The sequence below is a fragment of the Leptodactylus fuscus genome, chromosome 11 (genome assembly GCF_031893055.1).
Source record: "Leptodactylus fuscus isolate aLepFus1 chromosome 11, aLepFus1.hap2, whole genome shotgun sequence".
NCBI classification, from domain to species: Eukaryota; Metazoa; Chordata; class Amphibia; order Anura; family Leptodactylidae; genus Leptodactylus; species Leptodactylus fuscus.
This window is the reverse complement of record NC_134275.1, coordinates 64,471,200-64,495,549: the sequence shown is the minus strand read 5'-3', so window position 1 is coordinate 64,495,549 and position 24,350 is coordinate 64,471,200. Positions and strand designations below refer to the sequence as shown.

The window sequence follows — 24,350 nt, the reverse complement described above, 5'->3', positions numbered from 1 at the left end:
GATGAGTTGAATGCATAGGCGAGTAAAACAGGAGTTGTCACAGCTGCGCTCCAGCTACTGGATGTGTAGGCGCGATGTGATGACGTCACTCACATCGCGCTTACAACTCTGTGAGTGAGACTGCGAAGAGAGCTGCGGGGGAAGGGTGAGTATCAGTGTTTTTTTATGTTAAACACTGAGGGGGAACATAATGAAGGGGCCCATGAAACTAAGGGCAGATGAAGGGGGGTGAACAACGACATGAAACTGGGGCAGAGATGAGGGGGGACATGAAACTGGGGCATAGATAGAGGGGGGGACATGAAACTGGGGGCAGAGACAGGTGACATGAAACTGGGGGCAGAGATGGAGGGGGGAGATGAAACTGGGGACAGAGATGGAGGGGGGACATGAAACTATGGCAGAGATGGAGGGGATGAAACTGGGACAGAGATGGAGGGGGGGACATGAAACTGGGGCAGAGATGGATGAAGGTGGTATATGAAACTGGTAGAGAGATGGAGTGGGGACATACAATGTACGGGTGACTGTAGGAGGATTATACTGTGTAGGGGCACATGAAAAATGAAAAAAGCCAAAACAAAAGTGGGTGGAGCTAAATTTGCAACAGCGTCCATAGCACGCTTTACATTTTGTCCCTCTGTCTGTTTTTCAAAACTTGGGAGGTATGCGCAAGGACACATAAGACACTTATTATTCCTCAGTTACCATATAATACATAGCCACCAGCCCGTGTGCCAAGGTGATGAGCGCTGGATGACATATGAATGCTCCTTCCTGATAATTGCCCCAGTAATAGAATTATGTAAATGAGTCTTGAGGGCAAGGCTGGATTTACTTTTCTATTTTTGTAGAACTGCATGCTTTATAAAAAGCAGTAAGTGATGTTCAGCAGGTGTAAATCCTTTGTGCAACCCAACCGGTTTGGATTTAGGCTACACCTGCGGGTGTTGTCTGAGCGGCTCCCTGATTGTCACCTTTTAATCCTCTATAAAAGTTTATTTCAGTCTTGCTGCAGAGAACCACTGGGGTGCTACCTCTCAGACTAGTCCTGATGTAAATGACTGCTGACCCGGGCAGGTTGAGAGACACCAGTGCATAACATAGGATCAGGCAAGAAAGAAGTTAGATAGAGGCTGAGGTCAGGGCTCTAGATTCCATACAGAGTCAGAGAGTCAGGCAGCATGGGTTTTGAGGTCTGGGACAGGCCAAGGTCAACAGCAGAACTAGAATCAAGTAATAGGAACAATGTTGGGAAACAAACATGGATCAAATGCAGGCTAAGAACCTATATTTCTCAGGCACCTTCCTTTATAACCAGGGGTGACAGGGGAGTGGAGGAGGATGCAATACTTGCACTCTGGCCCTTTGAGATACAACAAGGGAGTACACTCTGCATGGAGAGGAGGAAAGAGAATGACAATGCAGGTGGCAGCAAGGAGGTGGAGTAGTGGCATTATAGGTCTTGCAGGTAACCTAGACGCTGTAACCTTTGTAAGGAGATAATGGGATAGGAGATAACTTCCTTTCATGGAAAAACAACTTTAATTGAAAAATGGAGCTGTATAATATGGTATGGTATAATATGTAAGGGCTCTTTCTCATGGATGATTTTTCTGTCTGTGCTGTCTCGGAAAACAGATCCATTATAATGAACAGAGACAGTTATATATCTGTTTTTTCATGGTCGGAGGGCCAGTGGGAAAGAAATTATTGCATGTACTATTTTCTTTTTCTTTCCTGTACTCATCTTGGCCGGTCTATGAGTCAGGCTACAGTCACACCTGCATTCGGTGACCATTCGGGGTTTCCTTCCCCCATTCCATCTGAAAAATGTGGAGAGAAAAATCCTGCAAACAAGATTTCCGTTGTCGTAGTTCCTGTCCCAACTTCCCTGTGCAGTTATTGGTGCAAAAAAAGCGCCAGGGAAGGTGGGAGGGGAATCGAATTTTTAGCGAGTTTGCCACCTGGTGTTCGACTGGAATCGAACATCTCGAACAGCCTGATGTCCGATTGAACATGTACTCGATCGAACGCTGTTCGCTCATCTTTAATTGCGAGCTTTTGGGACTACTAAAAAGGTCCCTTCATACAGCCTGATGAAGGGACCTTTTTAGTAGTCCCGAAAGCTTGTTTTTTTCATTATTTTTAGTTATCCATTAGAAAAGGTATCAACTACTGAAGACTCCTCAAATTTTTTTTTTCTATATTTCATATCCACTGGCTAACACGGTACAAAGATATTTTCCTTCTCCACTTATTACCGTATTTTCCGGACTATAAGGCGCACATAAAAACCTACAATTTCCTCAGAAATCGTAAGTGCGCCTTATAGTCCGGTGCGCCTTATATATGGATGGAAGCGGCGGCAAAGTCTGCGTGCCGCTTCCATACATACATAAAAGGCACCGTAAGGGTGCATTCACACTACGGAACGCCGGCGTGTATCACAGCCGTACATGCCGGCGTGACAGCAGGGCTGCCGGACACTTCCCATTCATTTCTATGGGAGCCGGCATGCGAGCGCTCCCCATAGAAATGCTTTTTTCCATTCATTTCTATGGGGAGCGCTCGCATGCCGGCTCCCATAGAAATGAATGGGAAGTGTCCGGCAGCCCTGCTGTCACGCCGGCGTGTACGGCTGTGACACACGCCGGCGTTCCGTAGTGTGAATGCACCCTTAAAAGTTATATTAAACTCCCCCCCCCAAAATAAAACCCTGAAACAGAACGTGAAACTTACCGACCGGTGCAGGGTGGGCGGGCGGGCATTCAGGCCTCCTCTTCCTCCGATGTCCTGACCACTTCCTCCGGCGCTCGCTAACTGATAATGGCCTGGGCGCATGCGCAATATCATAATGCTTCTACTACGGCTACTGCGCATGCGCCCAGGCCATTATCAGTTCGCGAGCGCCGGAGGAGGAGGACGGAACATCGGAGGAAGAGGAGGCCTGAATGCCCGCCCGCCCTGCACCGTTCGGTAAGTTTCACATTCTGTTTCAGGGTTTTATGTTAAAACGGGGGGGTAGTTTAATGTAACTTTTACGGTTGGGCTCTATCAGCATGATTTTGCTGATAGAGCCCCTTAACTCCTCGCCTGCCGAGCGCTTCCAATAGAAGCGGCTGGCACGCGGGGGGTTAAGCGGCCGCTGGCAAAGTCTGCGTGCCGCCGCTTTCAATAACATATAATGCGCACCGGACTGCGCCTTATAGTCCGGTGCGCCTTATAGTCCGTAAAATACGGTAAGCTTTTCTCCTGCTCATTATCTTCAATCTGACTGCCTGTTTACATTATATCCTTTGTCTTCAGCCTCACACATGCTACCCTCTGGAGCAGCGAGGCGTGGAGTAGGATTCTCTTGTCATCTGGTTAACACTAGGTTCCATCCCAAAATATGCAGAGAGAAACCCAGTGGACCCCATTATAGTTTATTCCATGAGTAATTGCTTTTTAAGTGGATAGAGTTTCTGTTTTTCAGGTTCCAAAGAATAGAGACCCGAATGCTAGTGTGAACCTAGAGTAATTGATAACTCATTCTGTGCATTATCAGCCTCTTATCAACAACCTAACAGTGTTAAAAAAAAAGAAGGAGCAGAGTGTAACAGCAGAAATTATCTGAGTGTCTTTTCTACTGTAATCTCCCTCTCCTCTTCATAGACTAATATGGAGAAAGTAACTGCCTAAAAAGTGGAGAAGACATATTTCTTTAATAAGATATATTACAAAGATTCATAAATTAACCTGTACTATTCATTTAGAAATAAATGTCTTTAAAGATTCTGGATGATTGATTAAACATAAATAGAAAAATACATATTGCAATGAATCGCTGTTAATTTTTTTGTGGGACTCAAATTTATTGAAAATGATCAAAAAAATTCCACTCCAGAGTTTGTTTTCTATTTGATCTGGAATTTGGGGCCACGTTGGAGATGAAAGAGGTGCCTGGCTGTAACCTGTTGTGTAGGCGAGCCCGGCACAGATTGGGCAGAGCTTTGCCAAGGTAAATAATGACAGAGTAAATACATGCCATACTAAACATACACAGCCTACAGGGTTAATGGCGGGTAAGCGTCACACAAGAATGCTTCCCTAATCTCACTTCTTTTCAAATAAAAAATTTTCGTTGGCATTTTTTTTCAGCTATGAAGTAAATGGAAGCAGCAAGTAAAATGACGGCATTGTATGAGATGTACAGCATGGACATGCCCTGTAATGATTTAGCCGTTAATCCAGAGGATAGGACTGACTATCTAGTGTCTGGGATCCTGCGCACCTCTTCATATTTCCTCTCCATTGGGTGGGCACACAATGGTAAATTTCACTTGCCTGTTCATATCAGACACTGAGAAACCTTACTCATGTCTGTGACTAGGTGCAGAGGGATATTCACTCCTAGTTGTAGCTCAGAGATCCAAGGTGCAGATGTAAGATCTGTAACTGGACCACCCAACTAACAGGTCTGAAATCCATCATCTGATCGGCACTGTCAGCCTGAGCATTTTGGTGTTTAGTTTATCTAAATTTGTTCAGCCATTCCAAAGATTTAATGTTAGTATATACTAGCCATGTAGGTGGTGTCATTGGATGATATACAGCACACGGAGATCCCGCCCCCATAGAAACCACAGTATCATACCTCCCAACCATCCCGATTTCCGTGGGACATTCACGATTTCAGTGACGTGTCCCGTGGTCCCGATTGGAGTGAGGTATGTCCCGATTTCAACTCAGATCTGCGTCCAGAGTGAAGTCACAGTACAGGGATAATACACACAGTGATGTCACAGTACAGAGATAATACACACAGTGATGTCACAATACAGGGATAATACACACAGTGATGTCACAGTACAGGGATAATATACACAGTGATGTCACAGTACAGGGATAATACACACAGTGATGTCACAATACAGGGATAATACACACAGTGATGTCACAGCACAGGGATAATATACAGTGATGTTACAGTACAAGGATAATACACACAGTGATGTCACAGTACGGAGATAATACACACAGTGATGTCACAGTACGGAGATAATACACACAGTGATGTCACAATACAGGGATAATACACACAGTGATGTCACAGTACAGGGATAATATACACAGTGATGTCACAGTACAGGGATAATACACACAGTGATGTCACAATACAGGGATAATACACACAGTGATGTCATAGTACAGGGATAATATACAGTGATGTTACAGCGTGTACAAGGTTGCAGGAGATGCACTACAAACTGCTCAGCAGGTGGTCTAGGTCGCCATATTGGCTTTTTGAACATGGCCTAGCTACCTCAAATCTTTGTTGGAGGTGTGGGATTGAAGCTGGCACAATATCACATATCTGGTGGTCATGCTCCAAGATTGAAAGTTATTGGACACAAATATCAAACGTGATCTCAGAGGTTACGTCTAAGACATTACAACTGACACCAGCATTAGTTTGCCTATCTGTACCGTCAACTACTTTCACCCCCTCTAAATCTAACCTAGAGACCCACATGATAGAAATCGCCAAGTCTCTCATTCCTTTGTACTGGTTACAGACCTCAGCGCCACCAATTTCACAATTTCTGTCGACCATGGATCTGGTAGCGAGATTCGAAGAATTGTCGAGTTGGGCTAATTTCTCGCATCATAAATTTCTGAAAGTATGGTCCCCGTGGCTGCAATATAGGAAAACCTCTTTGTCTGTTGAATCTTAGACCTGCTGAAGACATATTTAGTAGGTGTAGATTTGAGTCTTGAACTGCACTGTCGAATACTGTGGATGGAAATACTGATTATATTTGCTCATTTTGATCCCCCCCCCCCCCTAATATTTTCTGTCTTCTACCCGGAGATTTTGTGCCTTAACTTTCAATTCCCTGTATTTTGTTTTAGGTTACAATAAGCGGATTGTATAAAAGACCAATTCATCAGGATACTCGATTTGATATGTGTATTTTTGTTGTTCTGTATAATTGCTGTATTCTTTTTCTTGGACTCAGAATGTAATATTGTTTAACGCTTTTCGACTACAAGTTTAGACTGTGGATTTTTGTTCTCAATTACTTTTCTGATATTGTTTTCTAGTTGTACTTGTAAAAAAATTTGTAACAATTTAATAAAATAAGACTTAAAAAAAAAAAAAAAAAATATGGTGACTTCATGAATTTTTTATTTTTTTTCTCAAACATTTGGATTTTTTTTGAGGGGAAAAAAAAACGATATAAATTTGGTATTCCCAAAATCTTACTGACCCATAGAATACAGATTTTGGTTACAAAGTAAACACTGTAAAAACAAAGCTCGTAAGAAAGTCGCACAAACGCAGTTTTTCTCCTATCCCACCTATTCTGATTTTTTTTCCAGCTTCCCAGTACACTGTATATTAAATAATACCATTCTGAATCAGAATTTGTCCGTCAAGCATTAACCCTCTATATGGTTCTATGAATAGAAAAGGCAAAAAGTTATGAGGTTTGGAAGGTGGGAGTCAAAATGAAAAATCTAAAAATGCGGAGGGAAAAGGTTAAGGGGTTATCCAAGTTGAAAATACCCGTTTGTTATACGGGTGGGTGCAATGACAATACAATGATCACAAAGCCTCCTCCTGCTGGGATCCTTCAACATCAAGTGTAATTTATGGAGAAATCTTGCTGTAAGTGTTAAATCTCATAATTTGCTGAACTTAAAGAGTGTATGAATGGAGAAGATCATGGAGTAGCATGTGTGTGCAGCATGTCATCCTTGACAGGTGAAGGGGCTAGTGCAATGTTGGGGGGAGGTAAAAAAAAGTCTCGTTACCAACAACAACACATCATTGTAGCCAAACTTAGGGCTGTGGTCAAACAAGGAACGATCCGGGGTACATGGAACCTATTTGTTTGAATTAAACCTTTTTTGCTGTTTCAACTACGAATTGGATTGGACTCCAGCTGCTTCTTGGCGTCACCGAAGTGCACCTCTTGTCTCATCAGTCAAGAGGTGTGAGACTATATTTAACAGTAAGTCTTCTCCACAGCACCACCAAAGGAGAAACTAAGTATTACATTCTGTCCATTCAAATGATTGAGCTGTTACAGGATAGAACAGGTCTCCATTCTATGAGCGGGTAGATGGAAATAGGTTTTATAGACTGTGACACCATCTTTATTATATGTTAATTAAGGTGTTTATAATACTGATAACCTGAAGATAGCAGGGTGTATAAACACATAGGTGCTGGCACTGCGGAGGTGCATCCATGTTGGTGTGCACGCTATGTGAAAGTGTGTGTCACCCATCATTATATCATATCCTCTAGCCAGCATGGATACTTTATAGGCTCTTTGGGGGGAGTTTTGGCAGTCTTGACCCTTCCAAACAAATAGGAACCCATTGATGGTAGGGACCCTTTGCACATTGTTGCATCTCCATAACCATAAAAATCCAGTGTTGATATATATTTCTATTATTTAAATCATTTTTTCATAAATTTAATGAGGATCTTTCATCACTTGGGGCACATGCGATTTTATATACCACGACAAAGCCGACTGAAGTCAGTGCACTGTCGGCTTTCACGTTCTGTGCCCCCGGTGAAGGGCTATCGGTGCCGGTACCGTAGCTCTTCACTGTCAGGAGGGCGTTTCTGACAGTCAGTCTGGAACGCCCTTCTTCACAGCAGCGCCTATAGCACTGTATTGTGAGAGCACTCTATGAACGAGTACTATCAGGAGCGGAGGGGGCGTTCCTCCCTGGTCTCACTGTACAGCGCTATAGGCGCTGCTGTGAGGAAGGGCGTTCCTGACTGACTGTCAGGAATGCCCCCTGACGGTGAAGAGCTACGGTACCGGGACCGATAGCTCTTCACCGGGGGCACAGAACGTGAAAGCCGACAGTGCGCTGACTTCAGTCGGCTTTGTAGCAGTATATAAAACCACATGTGCCCTAAATGATGAAAGGTCCTCTTTAAATATTTTCTAATACAATTTATTAATACATTTTACCTCCTTCTGCTTGTAAAGTCTTTCCTAAGTAACTGAGCATCGCTATGGGGGATTTGTATTCAGAGTGTACAGTACACAGTGACTATCCAGAGGCAGACTCCTCGGCTCCCCACCTTGCCTGCAGTCAGTCGTTATTCCTATACACCCATTCATTTGCAGATCACCGGTCTGCAAAAAGACCACAGGAGCTCGTCCTTTATTTTTTGTACTCCTATGCACTAATGTATGCGCGCCCATCACCCCATTACTAAAAAAGCTACTAAATAGCCATTGATTCCTGTCCATTGATTTTTGTAGAAATAGTTTTTTTCTGTGTAAGATGTGGCTGAACAGGTTGAACAGGTGACAGTTTCCAAGGCGTGACAGTGGATTGAGAAGTATTCACTGGTTTAAGAGACCAACAGGTTCTACTTCTACTAGTCACATGGACACCTTATCTGTAATAGCCTTTCTGTTGACACAGAGGGCGTATCCTATAAGAGAGGTGAGCCTGATCCTCCCCTCACTAGTGACACTGTCACACACCTTGTCACTCTCCTTCTCTTTTAACTGTTCATTCCACGCTGCACGCTGACAATAGCAGACATCGCAGGTAATGTAACATATACTAATACTCATTATATGGATGGGGTCTAGCACCTACTCATGGTTCCAGCAGCTATATCTACATAGTGTTATAATGTTTAGTTACTTTATTGAATCCTATGGTATTACAGATGACAAACTGGGTGCATATTGCACTTACATCACCCTGCATGCAAAATCCAAGACGTTATTCACTGTGGATACTAAGATGATGTTAGTACATAACCCTATATATGTGATTGAATTAAGCGTAGATATAGTATGGAGCAAATGCAAACCATGAACATAAAAATCAGGAATAAGACCTTGTATTACTGAGTTTAGAATGTAATACTAAGATTTGTGATCCCTTTGCATTTCGTTCTATAGGTGACCCCAGTCCTCTTCCCATTGTCCATCATGGGTAATAAAGTGGTAAGAGATAACTTTGAGTGGGTGTATTCCGACCAACCGCACTCGGACAGAAGGAAAGAGATTTTGGGTGAGTACAGATTGTGAATTGCAGAAGTGATCCTTATAGGGAAACAGTAATAGGAATGAATGATTTTTTCCGATTAGTTTTGTCCTCTGCACACAATGGAAGAGTCCATCTTGTAGGCTGTCCCTTATTACTAAGATACATACCTTAGTGACATCACTACCTTCTAGATGATTGACTAACTCAACCAACAGGAATAACTAAAAGTCTAACAGAAAGGAATTCAATGACGTTACGTTCACTTTTTTCAGTTTTCTTACTCTCGACCCAGATCTTAGGTGGCATAGACCCATCCCCTACGGCTTCCATGATGCCTGATAGGTGTAGAGGAGTTCTAACTGCAAACAATGGAGCAGTGAATATGGATCCTGCCACCATCCTCTTACATAAGAGAGGAAAAGTTCCCACTTTTGCAGGAATAGTAGCGGAATACTATATAGTCCACTATATGTAGTGTAATAGTTCGTAGAAAACATAGTCTTACATGATATCCTATTGAAGTTGAAATGTATAAAAATGGGGTTGGTAAATTGCCAAGAGCAGGTGTATGTATACTGGCCATAGACATAAGCACAGTGTCGGGCAAATATATGGCTGACTGCTATAGCTCCTGACTGCCTGCACCTCTATCAGTGGCTTATCTCCTAGGGAACAAAGGATTAGGCATGTTGAAGTCTGACGTGTCCGCTCGTCCTTCCCCTCCGCCATCAGGGAGCCCCTGAGCTGCTCTTCTACTCATTAGACCATTAGAAAGTTTCCAAAATTGGTGGATTTAGATGATTTTGGTCGTCTGTGAGGATCCAGCTTATGACTCAAACCCTATTACGTACAATGATCAAACTTCCAGCCCTTTGCCTGTGCGGCCAATCCCATTGACTAACTGGTTGCACAACTCACAGGTCAAGCAGCTGGACTGACCCTGGACTGACCTGTGTGTTACCAGCCTAAAGAATGTTATCGCAAAACTGATTATAATGCAATTTTTTTCTGTTTAACCAGTCCTGTAAAATAAATATACCAAATCCATCAAATCTAGATAATAATGTTCTCTAGATACAGCTCTCACTCGATATCCGTGCAGATCTTCACCAAAGGGAATCCATTTTAATTAAGTCATTTCTCCAAGTGACGATCATCTCCTGGGAATGGGGGTCATTATTCTGTTCTAGCCGTCACCATCATCCTCAAATGTCCAGGGAATTAGTATAATTAAAGGCTTTTTCCCATGAACATATCCCTATATAAATCTATAGATAATTAGAAGTTAAACATTTTTTAAAATAAAAATAATTAAAAATTTCGCAATTTTGCAAAAGTTTAAAGATTTTCTCTAACCATCTTAGTAGTGACAGTCTGTTGTGTTGATCGCTTGCCAATGGATACGACCATACATACGCCTAGTTACCAGCGCCGCACCTCCCATGAGGCGACCTGAAGCAACTGCTTCAGGCGGCGCTATGCCAGGGCCTCGGGAGGGCGGCATCTTTGCTGACCTAAGCCGGTCCAGGACAAGCTGTCCTGGACTGGCTTAGCGTCACCGTGTCTGCAGCCCGACATGGGAAGCGAGCGGTGTATTGGAGCGCTGCTCTACCGGCCGCTCCTCACATTCAGGCAGAGAGCAGGTCCTCTCCCTGCCTGCTCTCTGCCTGCAAACGTCACTCGCTCCGGCCCCTTTCTGTTCGACCCCGCCCCCTTTCCGCCCCTCAGCTCCACCCCTCCACCGGGGGGGGGGGCGCTTTCTGATGCCGCTTCAGGTGGCAGAAAGCCCAGGTTCACCCCTGCTAGTTACATAGTAGATGAGGTTGGATTAAGACTCAGGTCTATCAAGTCCAATCTATTACCCTAGCTAGTCAGCCATGATGTCCTTATTGTGACTGCGTTAGGGAGCCTTCACATGGAGTTACGCTGCGCTCATTCTGATCGTAAAAACACGTTCAGAATGAGCGCGTAAAACGCAGCTCCCATTGACTTGAATGGGAGCCGGCATACGTGCGCTCCCCATTGAAATCAATGGGAGGCTTTTTTCCCTATTGCTTTCAATGTAATACGCGCGCAATAGGGAAAGAAGCCTGCCATTGATTTCAATGGGGAGCGCACGTATGCCGGCTCCCATTCAAGTCAATGGGAGCTGCGTTTTAGGCGCTCATTCTGAACGTGTTTTTACGTTCAGTATGAGAGCAGGGTAACTCCATGCGAAGGCTCCCTTATCTTGTCATACATGTAAAATTTCTGTCTGATAACCCAGCCACAATAAGAACATCATGGCTGGTTTTTGACCAGTCCCAGACCATAGAAAGTTTCTGCATTCATGTTTATATCCATTGGCAACTGGTCAAAACAAAAGATGTCACCACTAAGAAAAAAATGGTCAAGACTTGACTTGTGAAAGTTGCAATTAAAAAGAAAAAATAGGTCATAACCTCAGTGTGAATTGGAAGTTAATAAAACCTATAAATAGGGTGTTTTATGAGTTGGCAGACGCCTGAAATACAAGTAAATTTTGGCATACTATTATGGAACCAGTTTCTACTGCACATCTACTAAAACAGATTTAGATCATCATTTCCTATGGAGATTTCAGTCCAGCACTTTGAAATCAGAGATGGCATCATCTTTTGCACACTGGTCCCCTGGGCCCTTGTGTGGAATCCAAGGCTACGCTATATGGCAATAATGTATAATGTGCACATTGCTATTACAATACAACTTTAAAGGGATTCTACCATTAAAATCAAATTTTTTGTCGTTCACATGTAGGAATAGCCTTAAGAAAGGCTATTCTTCTCCTACCTTTAGATGTCTTCACTGCGCTACCGTTCGGTAGAAATCCCGGTTTTCGTTGGAATGCAAATAAGCTCTCTCGCAGCAATGGGGGCTGTCCCCAGCGTTCAGACAGCACTGGGGGGCGTCTCCAATGCTGCGAGAAAACTCTCCAGCGCTGCCTCCATCTTCTTCAGTAATGGCACTGGGGGTCAAACTTCTAGGCCTCAGGCAGAGCCAATTGCGCATGCCCACAGGCCACAAGAAAATGGCCGCTTACTTACTGTGTAAGTGGACATTTTTCTTGTCAGTACACTGTCAGCTTTCCCGTTATATGCTCCGGGGCTGGAGATATAGATGCTGTTATAATGCAAAGATCTCTACCCACTATCAGAAGGGTGTCCCTGACAGACTAGCTGGGCTTTGAGGAACGCCGACTGTACTCGTCCATAGACTAGTACTGGGGGGGCATTCCTCATAGCTTAGCGTCATGGCTGAGTGTTAAGGAAAGCCCCCTCTGACAGTACAGGGCTATGGATGAGTACTCTCAGGGGGGAGTTCCTTACAGTCCAGCTGGACTGTCTGGAACACCCTTCTGACAGTGGGCAGACATTGGTAATGGCACCAATATCTCTTGCCCCAGGACACATAACGGGAAAGCCGACAGTGTGCTGAATTTCTAGCGGTATATAAAACTGTATGTGCCCGAGGACCTGAAAGCTCCTCTTTAAAGGAATTTTCCAATACAAAGGCTCCTAGAGACATCCATGGCGTGGGTCAATGTGTTATCTGGGTTTTTCTCAGATTACACACTGACTCGTTCATTTCTGTTGGCCCATGCACATGACCATGAATTACACAGTTCCATGTGCGAGCCAATATTCTAGGCCAAAGAACTCAGGGCTGGTCCTGATCCTGACTGGTTTTGCGGCCGTGCTTCCACGGCTCCTAATCAGTGAGTAAATGGGGCCACGGAAGCACGGCTAGTGCACGGGCGGCACACAGATAACATCCCTGTAACGTATTACAGGTGCCTGCCAACAGTCATAAAACAGCCTATTTATACATTTTATTAACTTCCAAATTACACTGAGGTTAATACGACCTATTTTTGTCTTTAATTGCAACTTTCACAAGTCAAGTCTTGATCTGGTTATTAGATGGATTCTCCCATGAACATAACTATATTTAAATGGCTAAACTTTTTAGCAAATATGAATCATTAATAATTAGGTTAATGTCAGAGGATTGTGGCTGTGGTTTCCTCCCCTCGGAACAGAGTTGAATATATAAGTGTATGGGGCGTCAGGAGAGATAGCTGAAGTCTACACGAACATTCAGCCTACAACTATGCATGGCCATTAAGCTGTGGAAAGTTTCTACACTCCCATGGTCTTATCTAGCATGAGAGTCTGCCAGTATCAACACCATATTACATGATGCCAAGGCTAATTAGTTGGGGATTGGGGTGTTTGTAGAAAGAACGTTACATATAAGTTAATGAGTTAACTCCTGCTGAACCGGTTATACGAGATCAGATATACCATATAGTGTGGCACTCTGTAGATCTACTGGTCTGGGAGCTGTAATATTCTTATTGTTCAATTCTCAGCCCAATTGTTACTCATGGCTCATGTACGATACTGCAAATAAATACAACTTAGGCCCGAACCAGACAACATCTGCCTTCGGTAATCTGTTTAGGGAGTCCGCATGGGGACCCTCCAAACGGACTACCGAACACATTGGTAAGCGGTGTGCAGTGAAAGCACATGGACCCCATAGACTATAATGGGGTCCGTGTGATTTGTGCACAGTCTCCGCACCGAGAGGAAAGTAGATCATGAAGTACTTTTCTGTCGAATGACACCGCATAGAGAGCACATGGACCCCATTACAGTCTATGGGGTCCGTGTGCTTTCACTGCTCACCGCTTACCAATGCGTTCGGTAGTCCATTCAAGGGGGTCCCCATGCGGACTCCCCGAACGGATTACAGAGCGCAGATGTGAACCCGGCCTAAAGCTGGGCTCACATCTGCGCCAAAGTTTTTATTGGATACTCCGTTGCAAAAACCATTGAAAATCAGCAGAGAGAAAAGTCCGTTTGGTTTGGCTAACCTACTGCAATCTACAGCAGCAGTATTGTCGATGAGATTTATCACATCCTATTCACATGCTGCGACTAAAACCTGCAGCACAAAGTGATTATTAAACCTGCAGCATGTCAATTGTTGCTGTGGGTATCATCCATGTCTTTGCTACATCGGAAATTCTGCCGCATGTTTGTCCCATATGGCCCTGACATAAAGTAAAAAAGGCAGAATTTGGAAGTTGACCCTAAGGCTAAGGCCCCACGTAGCGAAACGCAGCCAAAAAGCTTAGGTATCATTTCCATGCTGCGATTTACAAAAATGCAATGGATTTTGAAATTGAAACATTTTGTCTGTGGATATTTTTCTACAATTTTTGGATGGAATTAACCAGAATCCCATCCATGTTTTTTAGTGGTATTTTTTCTGAATTTTCTTTGCTGTGTCTCTTTCTGTGTCCAAAGTGTTTGTGAAAGCTTGTAGAGAAATACTAAAAATGGAAAACAATATTTTTTGTGGAATTTAGGGGGGGTTTTTATAATAATTTTCTTAGTTTTTGGTTTTAGAATTTCCCATGTGAACAAATTATAGCTCATATTGTATTGTGTATTCCACGAGATATCCCATCTGATCGACCAGCACATACTATGTATACACTATCATTCCATAGGGTGGTTTAGGTGCCTGACAACGTACATGCATAAACTTCCATTAGACATCTGTAGGTATTACGTGTCTTCCTCAAGACAGAGAACTGTGTCTGGTGTCAGTTGCTGTTGTGGAGACACCAGGCCTTAAACAAAGACTAATCCATTCTTGTCATGGTGAGACAACATGGAGACTGAAAAGATTGACACTGTATTTAATGGTCTTCTATTCACTATTAGGTAAATAACTTGTCAATCACAAAGGATATCTATTATTGTAATGACATATACAAAGGGCTCGGCGATATACGGTTACCTACTAATGTATCTACCTGGCCTGTGAAAACACCTAGGCAACTCTTTATGGCAGCTTGTATTCTATCTATGTAGCTGCAGGCACGGTCTTCTGTAAAAAACAGCCTACGTCTGGGAGTTTTTGGTTGAACTAAATGGTTTTAGCCAATGTATTTTTTCACGGCAGAGGCTAAAGAGTCAGGGATGCCATCACTTTGAGGATAATGTTAAGAGTTGTAGACCAGAAGCGTCATAGATGGAAGTAAGCCCACCAGATATGGGTCATGGACCCCATAGCTTTGCCGCACCCACTACTATGTATTGGGTACAGATGAAAAGCAATGGTGAATCTGGCTGGACACACGGGACCAATGGAATAAAATGTTGTATCTGGTTTTTGGGGCTTTAGTCGTGATCACCACCTTGTCAGAAGGAGGCCTATAAAGGCCTATAAAGGTTTGACCTAACTTAGATTCCCACACCGCACAGAATGGGAAGGTGTGTGTGTAAGGGGTGGGGTGGGGGTGGTTGAGTATGGCCAGAAAGAAGAAAGAAGCAAGTGATCGGCTACTGAAAAGTCTTGAGGAACAGGGTCAGGTGCAGAGCACATCTGTTCAAACGCCATTAGGGTGTGACTGAGGTTTTAACTCTGTTATAAAAGAGACGAATGTCTATGTACATGGCCATGTGCTTGGTAAGCAGTCAAGACGCCACAGTGCTCATCTGAATGCTAAAGTCTCTTCAAACAGCTAAACGGTTGGGAGTGGCGGGTGTTGGAACCAAACCAATATGACATTCATGACTTATCCTAAGTAGAGGTCATCAATATTTTATCCCTTTAACTGCAGGAGGTCTTTATATTGCATGTACATTACAGCCAATTGAATAGGACCTAATGAAGATTACATCCAATGCGCAATGCTTCTATTGGATAATACCTACATGGCATCCGATGGCACATTCCACCATATATTTCTGTGTGATGAAGGTGAAGCCATACACATAGACTTAGGTTGGCCAAATCCACTGACTTTAGCAGGACTGATCGACCACGTAATCCGTTTTGAAATGTCTGGTTGAAACTCAACTAAACTCAGTCCAATATGGAGAGAATAGTTTTTAAAAGTGTATATGAGCTTAAATCTCCAGAGTCAGTGTCGAAGGTTGGGAAACTAATAATGACGCCCATGTAGGGGGAAGGGAATTGTTATCTCTATGACCGGTCAAAGTACCTGCTTAACGGTATAAATATAGTCAGATACTCTAACTTCCTACATTGTGTCATAGCTGCACCTGACAGACCACGTTATGTGGTTATATACTACATAGCATTCTTCTAAAACCTTTAGTAATGTAAGGAGAGATCATGTGAACTGTGATGTAGCCGGATACAAAAACATGGCCGCAAATGTCCGACTTCATTACCAACTCTTTGTCCCTGTCGACGTTAATGGGATACCAAACACAATGATATTAAGATACAAGGTGCGGCCATCACGATTGATCGGCATCTCTATCATGGTAACTTATTAACTGAAAACACTTTTATGACTGGAAAAATACTTCATCTAAATTAAAGTGACTGCAGTGGTTTTGAGGTTTATATGGGGTACAAAGTCTTAAAGATTAGGTTCCTGTGCACTAGTCTGCAAATTCAGCATTCCTAGAGACTTAAAAAGCAATCTTTGGCCGAGTTTACACAGGGTTTTTTGGGTCGGATTTTGACGCGGAATCTGTGTCAGAATGTGGCTCAAAAAAACGCCTCCCATTGAAATCAATGGGAGCCAGTCATGAAGCGACATGCCCTTTCTTCAGGCGGATTCCGCAGCTGATTCAGCCGTGGACACCTTGCGACACTCCCTCCTGACTAGACCCATTCACTTGGGCCTTATCCGGAGCAGAATGCTGCTGCATCCAGGATAAAAACCAGGATATCACACCATACTTGCACACGCCTTACCTGGAGATGAGTATGATGACAGGTGCTAGAGATGCCACTTACCTAAAGGTATTATTAAGTCCAGTTTGTAGCCATATAAGAGAGAGTTTGCATGCCTACAGTAGGTAAGTAGCAATTATTGGAGCTTTTCTCAATAATAATAATCTAGACTGACAGTGAATCCATCAAGTAATTTACACCGCGCTATCTAAGGAATCACAGCCATTAGAATTCACTTTATCTTTAGCATTTGTCTTGTGTAGTTCTTTCAATGTGCCTAACATTGACTGTCCAGCAGTGATCATGTCGTCTTATACAATGTATTGTTTTTCTGTCTTCAGCTAAATACCCACAGATCAAGAATTTGATGGGACCGGACCCACAGCTTAAATGGACTGTCTCCTGCATGGTACTTGTTCAGATACTTTGCTGTTATCTTGTCCGTGATCTCTCCTGGAAATGGCTGGTGTTCTGGTCCTATGCATTTGGAGGGGTGATCAATCATTCGTTGACTCTTGCCATCCATGATATTTCTCACAATGTTGCTTTTGGTAACAAGTCAGCCCGCTGGAATCGCTTTTTTGGAATGTTTGCTAACCTCCCAATTGGAATGCCCTACTCAACATCCTTCAAGAAATACCACATTGACCACCACCGGTATCTTGGAGGAGATGGCCTGGACGTGGATATCCCGACAGATTTCGAGGGACACTTTTTCTGCACTCCTACACGCAAGATCATTTGGATCATTATACAACCACTTCTTTATATCTTACGTCCTCTATATGTCAATCCTAAACCCATTACACACTTGGAAGTTATCAATGCAATCGTTCAGTTCTCCTTTGACTTAGTCATATATTCGTTGTGGGGATTAAAGCCTATTGTGTACTTGTTAGCTGGATCCGTTCTGTCCATGGGTTTGCATCCAATATCTGGACATTTCATTGCTGAGCATTATATGTTTTTAAAGGGTTATGAAACCTATTCTTACTATGGACCACTCAACTTGTTAACCTTCAATGTTGGCTACCACATGGAACATCATGACTTTCCAAGTATACCTGGCAGCAAGCTTCCAGAGGTGAGACAGCAACCATTTCATTACTATAGAGCTATATATTGACGCCTTCTGTGGAGGCCTGGTTAAGGTAGCCATGTATGGTCTGGGTAATAGGGTCCATGTCACAGTGGCGATGCCTGGATCAACTGTGCCTCGGCTAAACCAAACTCAGTGTATCAAACTTAGTTCTAGTCCAGCCACGGTAGTCCTGTTGTCTAGCCACTGTCATACACAGTGCAGCAAAGTCATAGTACTATCTAATGTTCACGTTTACTGCTTGAGGGAGAGGCCTATAAGATGCTTCTTTTCAACTCTAGTAGTGCTTTCCCCCCCTTCCCCTTGTTGTCTCCACCAGCTATGGCCCTAATGACTTATGGAGAATGAAAAATAGAATAGTGGATTATTCATTACTTGTCTATGGGGGAGACACACAATGTGGATCCCGCCTACATGACAGGCTCTAAAGTTCTCCCTAGCAAGTCTATAACTAGGCTGCTGCCAGGGAAAATCTGCAATAGTGAAAAGCAAAGTTGGGAATTTGAGCTTTATATGCAACAGTCTTTATATGCAACGACCGTGTGTTTAACTAGTGATATTTCCATCTTTATAGCTAGAACTGTGATCTTAGTAGCAAATGAAAGCTGAGAATCTCAGTTATCAACACTAAAACCACTTTTATTAAAACCTGAGAAACAACTATTTGGCAACTGGCAATACACAGTAAGTGCAAGTGTATGGGACAGACTTTGCCTGCAATGCTTAGAGTATTGCTAGGGAGAACTTTTTTCTATTAGGATAGACCATAAATTAAAAATGTAAGTGAAAACAATGACGACCCACCATGTGGCTGGCAATGTATCTTGGGTCTTCTCCCAAGAGATAGACAGAGATATTTAATTCTTGTCAACAATATAGTCCAAGCAAAGAAAGGTGCAATAGCACTCTAGATCCAGCTTACCTTGTTCTGGGAGTGCCTACAACAGGAAGGGATTACTCACAGATAACACCACTTTTTCTTGTTGCATCAGCAAGAACTCAATGAATATTGCTCACAATATCTAAAAAGGGAATAATGCAAATATTGCAAAATATAATTTGTAAGCTTCTCATTATGGGTGGAGGTGGTTATTATATAAATCAAAGGTAACATGGCCATAATAAATTACATGACCATATTCAACAAGGGCAAGGTCCTATTATTACTTTGCAGGATGGTCACCTGAATTTTGTGACAAATATTCGTTCATATGAAAATAAGAAAAAAAAAGCATCGGAGTAGAATTGTCTTGTTGCAATCCTCAGCCCAGCAACAATTTTGTCAACAGCGCTGCCCTGCTTTTTCCGAGTCCTGGAGCTCAGCTTTGTCCTATATCTGGAAGCAGAGTGGTCCATCTTGCCTCTTCATCATGAAGATGGCTTCCTCTGTTTCCTGGTATAGGATGGCTTGTCTGGACCCAGATCACATTTTTACAAAGATGACCTGTCCGACATCCGAACCCTGCACTGATCAACTGGTCTAGTAGCCTCTGCAGACACCAGAAGCTGCTAGTGGTCAGGGATGGTTCTGGTAAACTATAGCACCACTTCTGTTATTTGAATAGAAATGGTGCTGGACACTGCTAGTAGAGATCTGTGCGGAGTCATGACTCAGAAGGAAGCAGGGCAGCGCTGTTGATGTCAAAGATACTGGGTAGACAATTGCAGCGAGACAATCCTACTCTAATGTTCCGTCACACCTCCCTTTTCACGAAATTCAATTGAGCAACCTGTAAACTAATTATAGGACTGTGCACTGAGCACTATAAGGCACTGCGACTGGTTTTCTGGTCATTTTCTTGCTGACAGACTCCCTTTAAACTGTAGCTAGCACTCAGCCCCATAATAGCACGGCGCTCTCATGCAGCAGGTATGGAGTAGTGACTGTGTATGACTTCTGGGTAATACACAGCTCAAAACATTATATGTACCCCAAAATGTTACCTATCGAAAGTATAGCTTGTCATGCAAAGAATAAGCCCTCCCATGTCAGAAGGAAAATAAAAAGTTATGAATTTTGGAAGGCGAAGAAGGAAAATATGAAGAAACAAATGCTGAACATTAATGCACAAACTACCCTGTGTCCTTAAAGGATTGCAATTAATATAACCATTTGTTAAGTACTGTGTACACATTATCCTATGCATCATATTAAAATGCAGCAAAGGGAGAGGAGAAAGTCCAAGGGACAGATGAGACCAGACTTCAGTATCAGATCAGTAGCCAACTCCACCCTGCCAGGTGTAGGCACATAAGAGGCTGTTAGGGGCACTAGGCCTAGTTACAAAGTTCAGTTAGGTTTTCAGGTAGGACTGGATTGATCGGACTTTGCAGTCATGAAGTAATTGATCGTTCTGTAATACATTATCTAACTGCATCATAAACGTACCAGGCACCTTGCGATCAGCCATGATGTAATCTACTGGACCTTCCTCATTCTGCAGATGCCTACTGTGTCTGTTCTTATGTTTAAGTATAAAAAAATGTTTGTTTTTGTACCGTGTTAGCCAGTGGGTAAGAAATATAAAAAACAAAAAACTTGCGAGTCTTCAGTAGGTGATACCTTTTTTAATGGCTAACTCATAATGATGACAGATTATAACGTTTCGAAGCTCTCGGCTTCTTCTTCAGATATATCTAAAAACACTTTCTGAAGGCTGCATATTTATGTACAACTGGACACACAGGGATAGGATTTCAGGAGGGAGGGGAAGAGGCTTATTACTATATACATATAAATATAAACAATTCACAGTTCCCAGGTTCTTTATCTTTATGGCTTTCTTAGTTCAGTGATTTGTATAGAATGACATGAACCCATGTGATGCATTCATTCCATTCTCCAGAGTGTTAAATAGGGTCATGCACCTGTACTCATAAATCCGTCTCTGTTTCCTTGATTTAAAATTCCCTCTCAAAATCAAAATTTTCATGTCATTGATGATATTATGATCTTCCTGGCAGAAATGTTTTGGCACGGGAAGGTCCATTCTTTGTTGTTTCATTGCATGGCGATGTGAATGAATAGTAAAAGTCCTGATCTGTAAAACCACCACAACAGACACCATAAACATTCTTCTACTACGGCTACTTTACACCCTATAGCTGTGACAACCTCTATGACTACACTTTGTTACTATAGTTTATGTTACTCACTATAGTTGTCTTAAGCAGTGCTGGGACTGTACTGGTAAGCTTTATTATTCCCCAAATAACGCCTTTATTCACATAGGATATCAGTTGTAGCAGTCATGTCATCAGGCATTCCCATTTAGAGGGGTTGTCCTGGGTCAGTGGTTGGATATTTTAGATACCCTGCCATTCCAGTGCAGCCGCTTCTGTGATTTCCACTGGTCTTTGTATACGGTGCTGCAGCCAGTCACTATGCACATTGATCTCACCGTGCTACATACGCTTATATAACTATCTTCCCTCCACATTTATATAACTTATACAACCTGCATAACATAACATGAGATATAACTCTTCCATTACTCTTGCTTTACTTGTCTCTGCCTTTTCTTTTTTATGCATGTATAGTTCAGTGGGAGAAGGGAAATCCTACTGATGGACCATTGTGGCCCATTATCTAAAGATCCTCCATTCTCCCAACATCTACTGTCTGCAGAGAATCTAGAGACCGCCTATACTTATTAGATAGTTGGCCAATCCCACATTAGGTTTGGCCAACTTGTATTTAATGTGTATGGTCATCATCTGTGAATACAGAATGGCCCAGGAAACAGATGCCCACTGTCCCTATTGTATTAGTTATAAGGTTCTGTATCCCAACATGGACCCTGCTGGCTGGTGGGATGTAGATGTTTCCAGTGATATATGGCTGATTATATGGCTGGTATTAGTCCAATAGTAGGGTCATGTATGGTTAGCACCATTGTCTTCTCCTGTATTTTTGTCTCTTTCATGGGTAACTAGTTCTCTTCATTTTTTTGTTCTTCGTGATTGTCCCCTTTTCTTATAAACATCATTTTCATGTGAATTCTTTTGTCTGGACAGGTCCGTAGAATTGCTGCCGAATACTACGACACCCTGCCGTACCATACGTCGTGGGGACGCGTACTTTGGGATTTTATATTCTGCAAAGAACTTGGGCCTTTCTCCCGAGTGAAGAGAGAATGTGAACTGGCCAAGAAGGACTAAAACTCAATCCATGATTCATTAATTTATTTCTTTGTCGATGCAAACACTCTGTATGTGTTCATTTTTATAGATGTAGTGTCCTTGTGAAGCTATCCTACATGAGAATATAGGGCTGTGTGTTCACCATTCTGAGCCTCCCTCTTATCACTGCAAATACGATATATCAACACCTGATTTATTTTATATATGAAGGAGGCGATGAAGGATATTATAAGGGATGATAATATTAATAATATTATTATAAAGGATAGTAATGACCAGAGCACATGCCATGCTACCTTCCGCACAAGCAATGAAAGTGAATGTATTTGTGATCTATATATATATAGATCAGGTTTGGAATTTTTAAGAATTTTTGATCTTTTTTCTTTTTTAATTTTCATGTTATTATCTATATTTTTTATTATAAAGTACCAGATCCTGCAATTTTTCACTCTGACCACTAAACCTAATAATAGACTGACACTTACCAATTCTGTAGGGTCTTTCTTTGCATTAGTCACCTCATTTACATCACTAACAGGATTACAATAGAAGATAATACTGAGAATATATCACATCACCTCTTATCTATTCTGTCTTCCTGCACAGAGCCTGTCTAGAAAACTCTCCTATAGACCTCAATGGACAGCTCCAGACTGTGGCTACCTATGGCCATGACTATGCTGTAAAGCATATCACTATATGCTGTTAGCAAATCAGAAGAGAAGCTCAGGCAAGACGGCCGCCTCAGGAAAAAATCTCTAATCAGAAAATAAAAACAGATTCCAAAAAAAAGTGATTTCACTATTTCACTTTCTCGTTTTAATAAACAATAAATTGGTGACAAATTTCTTTTAATGACTTGCAATGAAGGCAGAACGACGCTGCAATTTATGGCCGCTCAACGTGTAACGCCCCAGTTGTGTAGACTAGCTTCAACTAGCATCCTGTTGCAAGTTTTTTCATGAACGTCTTGTTGGAAATCCCAATATTTCAGTCTTTCACTGGTTTTCACTGGTTTTGGTCATTAAACCTGCTCAACTTCCAATTCCCATGAATACGTGCGTCACATTGTATTCCTTAATCCCCCCCTCCTTCAGTCTGGCTCTCTCCAACAATAAAAGTGATGCCCTGCAATGCAAGAAGGATTCAAGTGAAACCCGTCTGACCTGACCAATGACTAGCTCACACAGAAGGGAGGGGGCGACATTTGTTCCCGCTGGAGACTGTGTTGACACACAAGAGGAAATAAGCTACACAATTTACGGCTGTGCAACACTTGAGTATAGAAGTCACACGTAACGGGGATATTTTTGTAATATTAATTAATTAATTAATTTTCTAATTGTTAATTTAAATTTAATATTTTGTAAATGGAAAATTCCTTTAAAGTGCACCTACCGATTTCTTATAGGACAGGCAACATTTTTATGGGCTAAAATCTACACGGTGGGCCATAAGTATGGATGCACCCAGATAAAATGGAAGTGGATGCTGATATCACCTTACCATTTGAGGCATATTAGTACATGGGAGGGGGGAAACATTTGAGGCCGGGTGACGTCCATGGCGGCCGTCTGCAAAGCCGCCATTTTGGATTACTTTTTTCAATGGGAAGGGGGTCACGTGACACATCAAACACATGGAGAATTGCACAAGAAAAACAGGTGGCTGCCAAGGGCGTGACCCGGTCTCAAATATTTCCCCCCTCCCATGTACTAGTATCCCACAAACGGTAAGGTTACATCAGCAACCACTTCCATCTTATCTGGCTGTATCCATACTTATGGCCCACCTGGGTGTATCCATACTTATCGCCCACCCTGTATTGAGACCCATTGACACCAGATTGTTTAGAAAATTCTTCAGTCCATAAAATATTTGCCTCGATAATCTTCTGGCCAGTTGGTATACTTCTCTAGCATTAAAGAGGACCTTTCACCACCTCCACCAACTCCAAGTCTTTGCATCCTCCAATAAGATCTGCTTCACTGATTCTGGTGTAGTTGGAATTTCTTCTCTAGCCCCCACCACTCCTGAGCAATCCTTTCTACTATTTTCAGCATCCAATATGCTAATTAAGCTTGATAGTATCAAGTGGGTGGTTCTAAACTGCAGCACACAGTAGAGAGTCATCATAGCACATTGGATCCTGAAACTAGCAGAAATCAGTGCTCGCAAATGGTGGGGGCTAGAGAAGTCATTCTAACTGTGCTGGAATCAACGGAGCGACACCTATGTCAGGATACAAAGAGTTGGGGGGGGTGGGGGGTGGAAATGGTGAAAGGTTCTTTTTAAAGAAGTGATCCAGCCTGGAAAAATTACG

The 24,350-nt window shown here is 42.6% G+C and overlaps 1 protein-coding gene across 1 annotated transcript; it reads left to right on the top strand.

Annotated features, from left to right (window-relative positions):
- Positions 1–8,503: 8,503 nt before the first annotated feature.
- LOC142184293 (sphingolipid delta(4)-desaturase/C4-monooxygenase DES2-like) lies at positions 8,504–22,168 on the top strand. Its single transcript, XM_075259074.1, has 4 exons — positions 8,504–8,580; positions 8,943–9,054; positions 17,124–17,866; positions 21,899–22,168. The coding sequence occupies exons 2-4, from the start codon at positions 8,973–8,975 to the stop codon at positions 22,040–22,042; spliced, it is 969 nt and encodes a 322-aa protein (XP_075115175.1). The 5' UTR covers positions 8,504–8,580; positions 8,943–8,972; the 3' UTR covers positions 22,043–22,168.
- Positions 22,169–24,350: the final 2,182 nt, after the last annotated feature.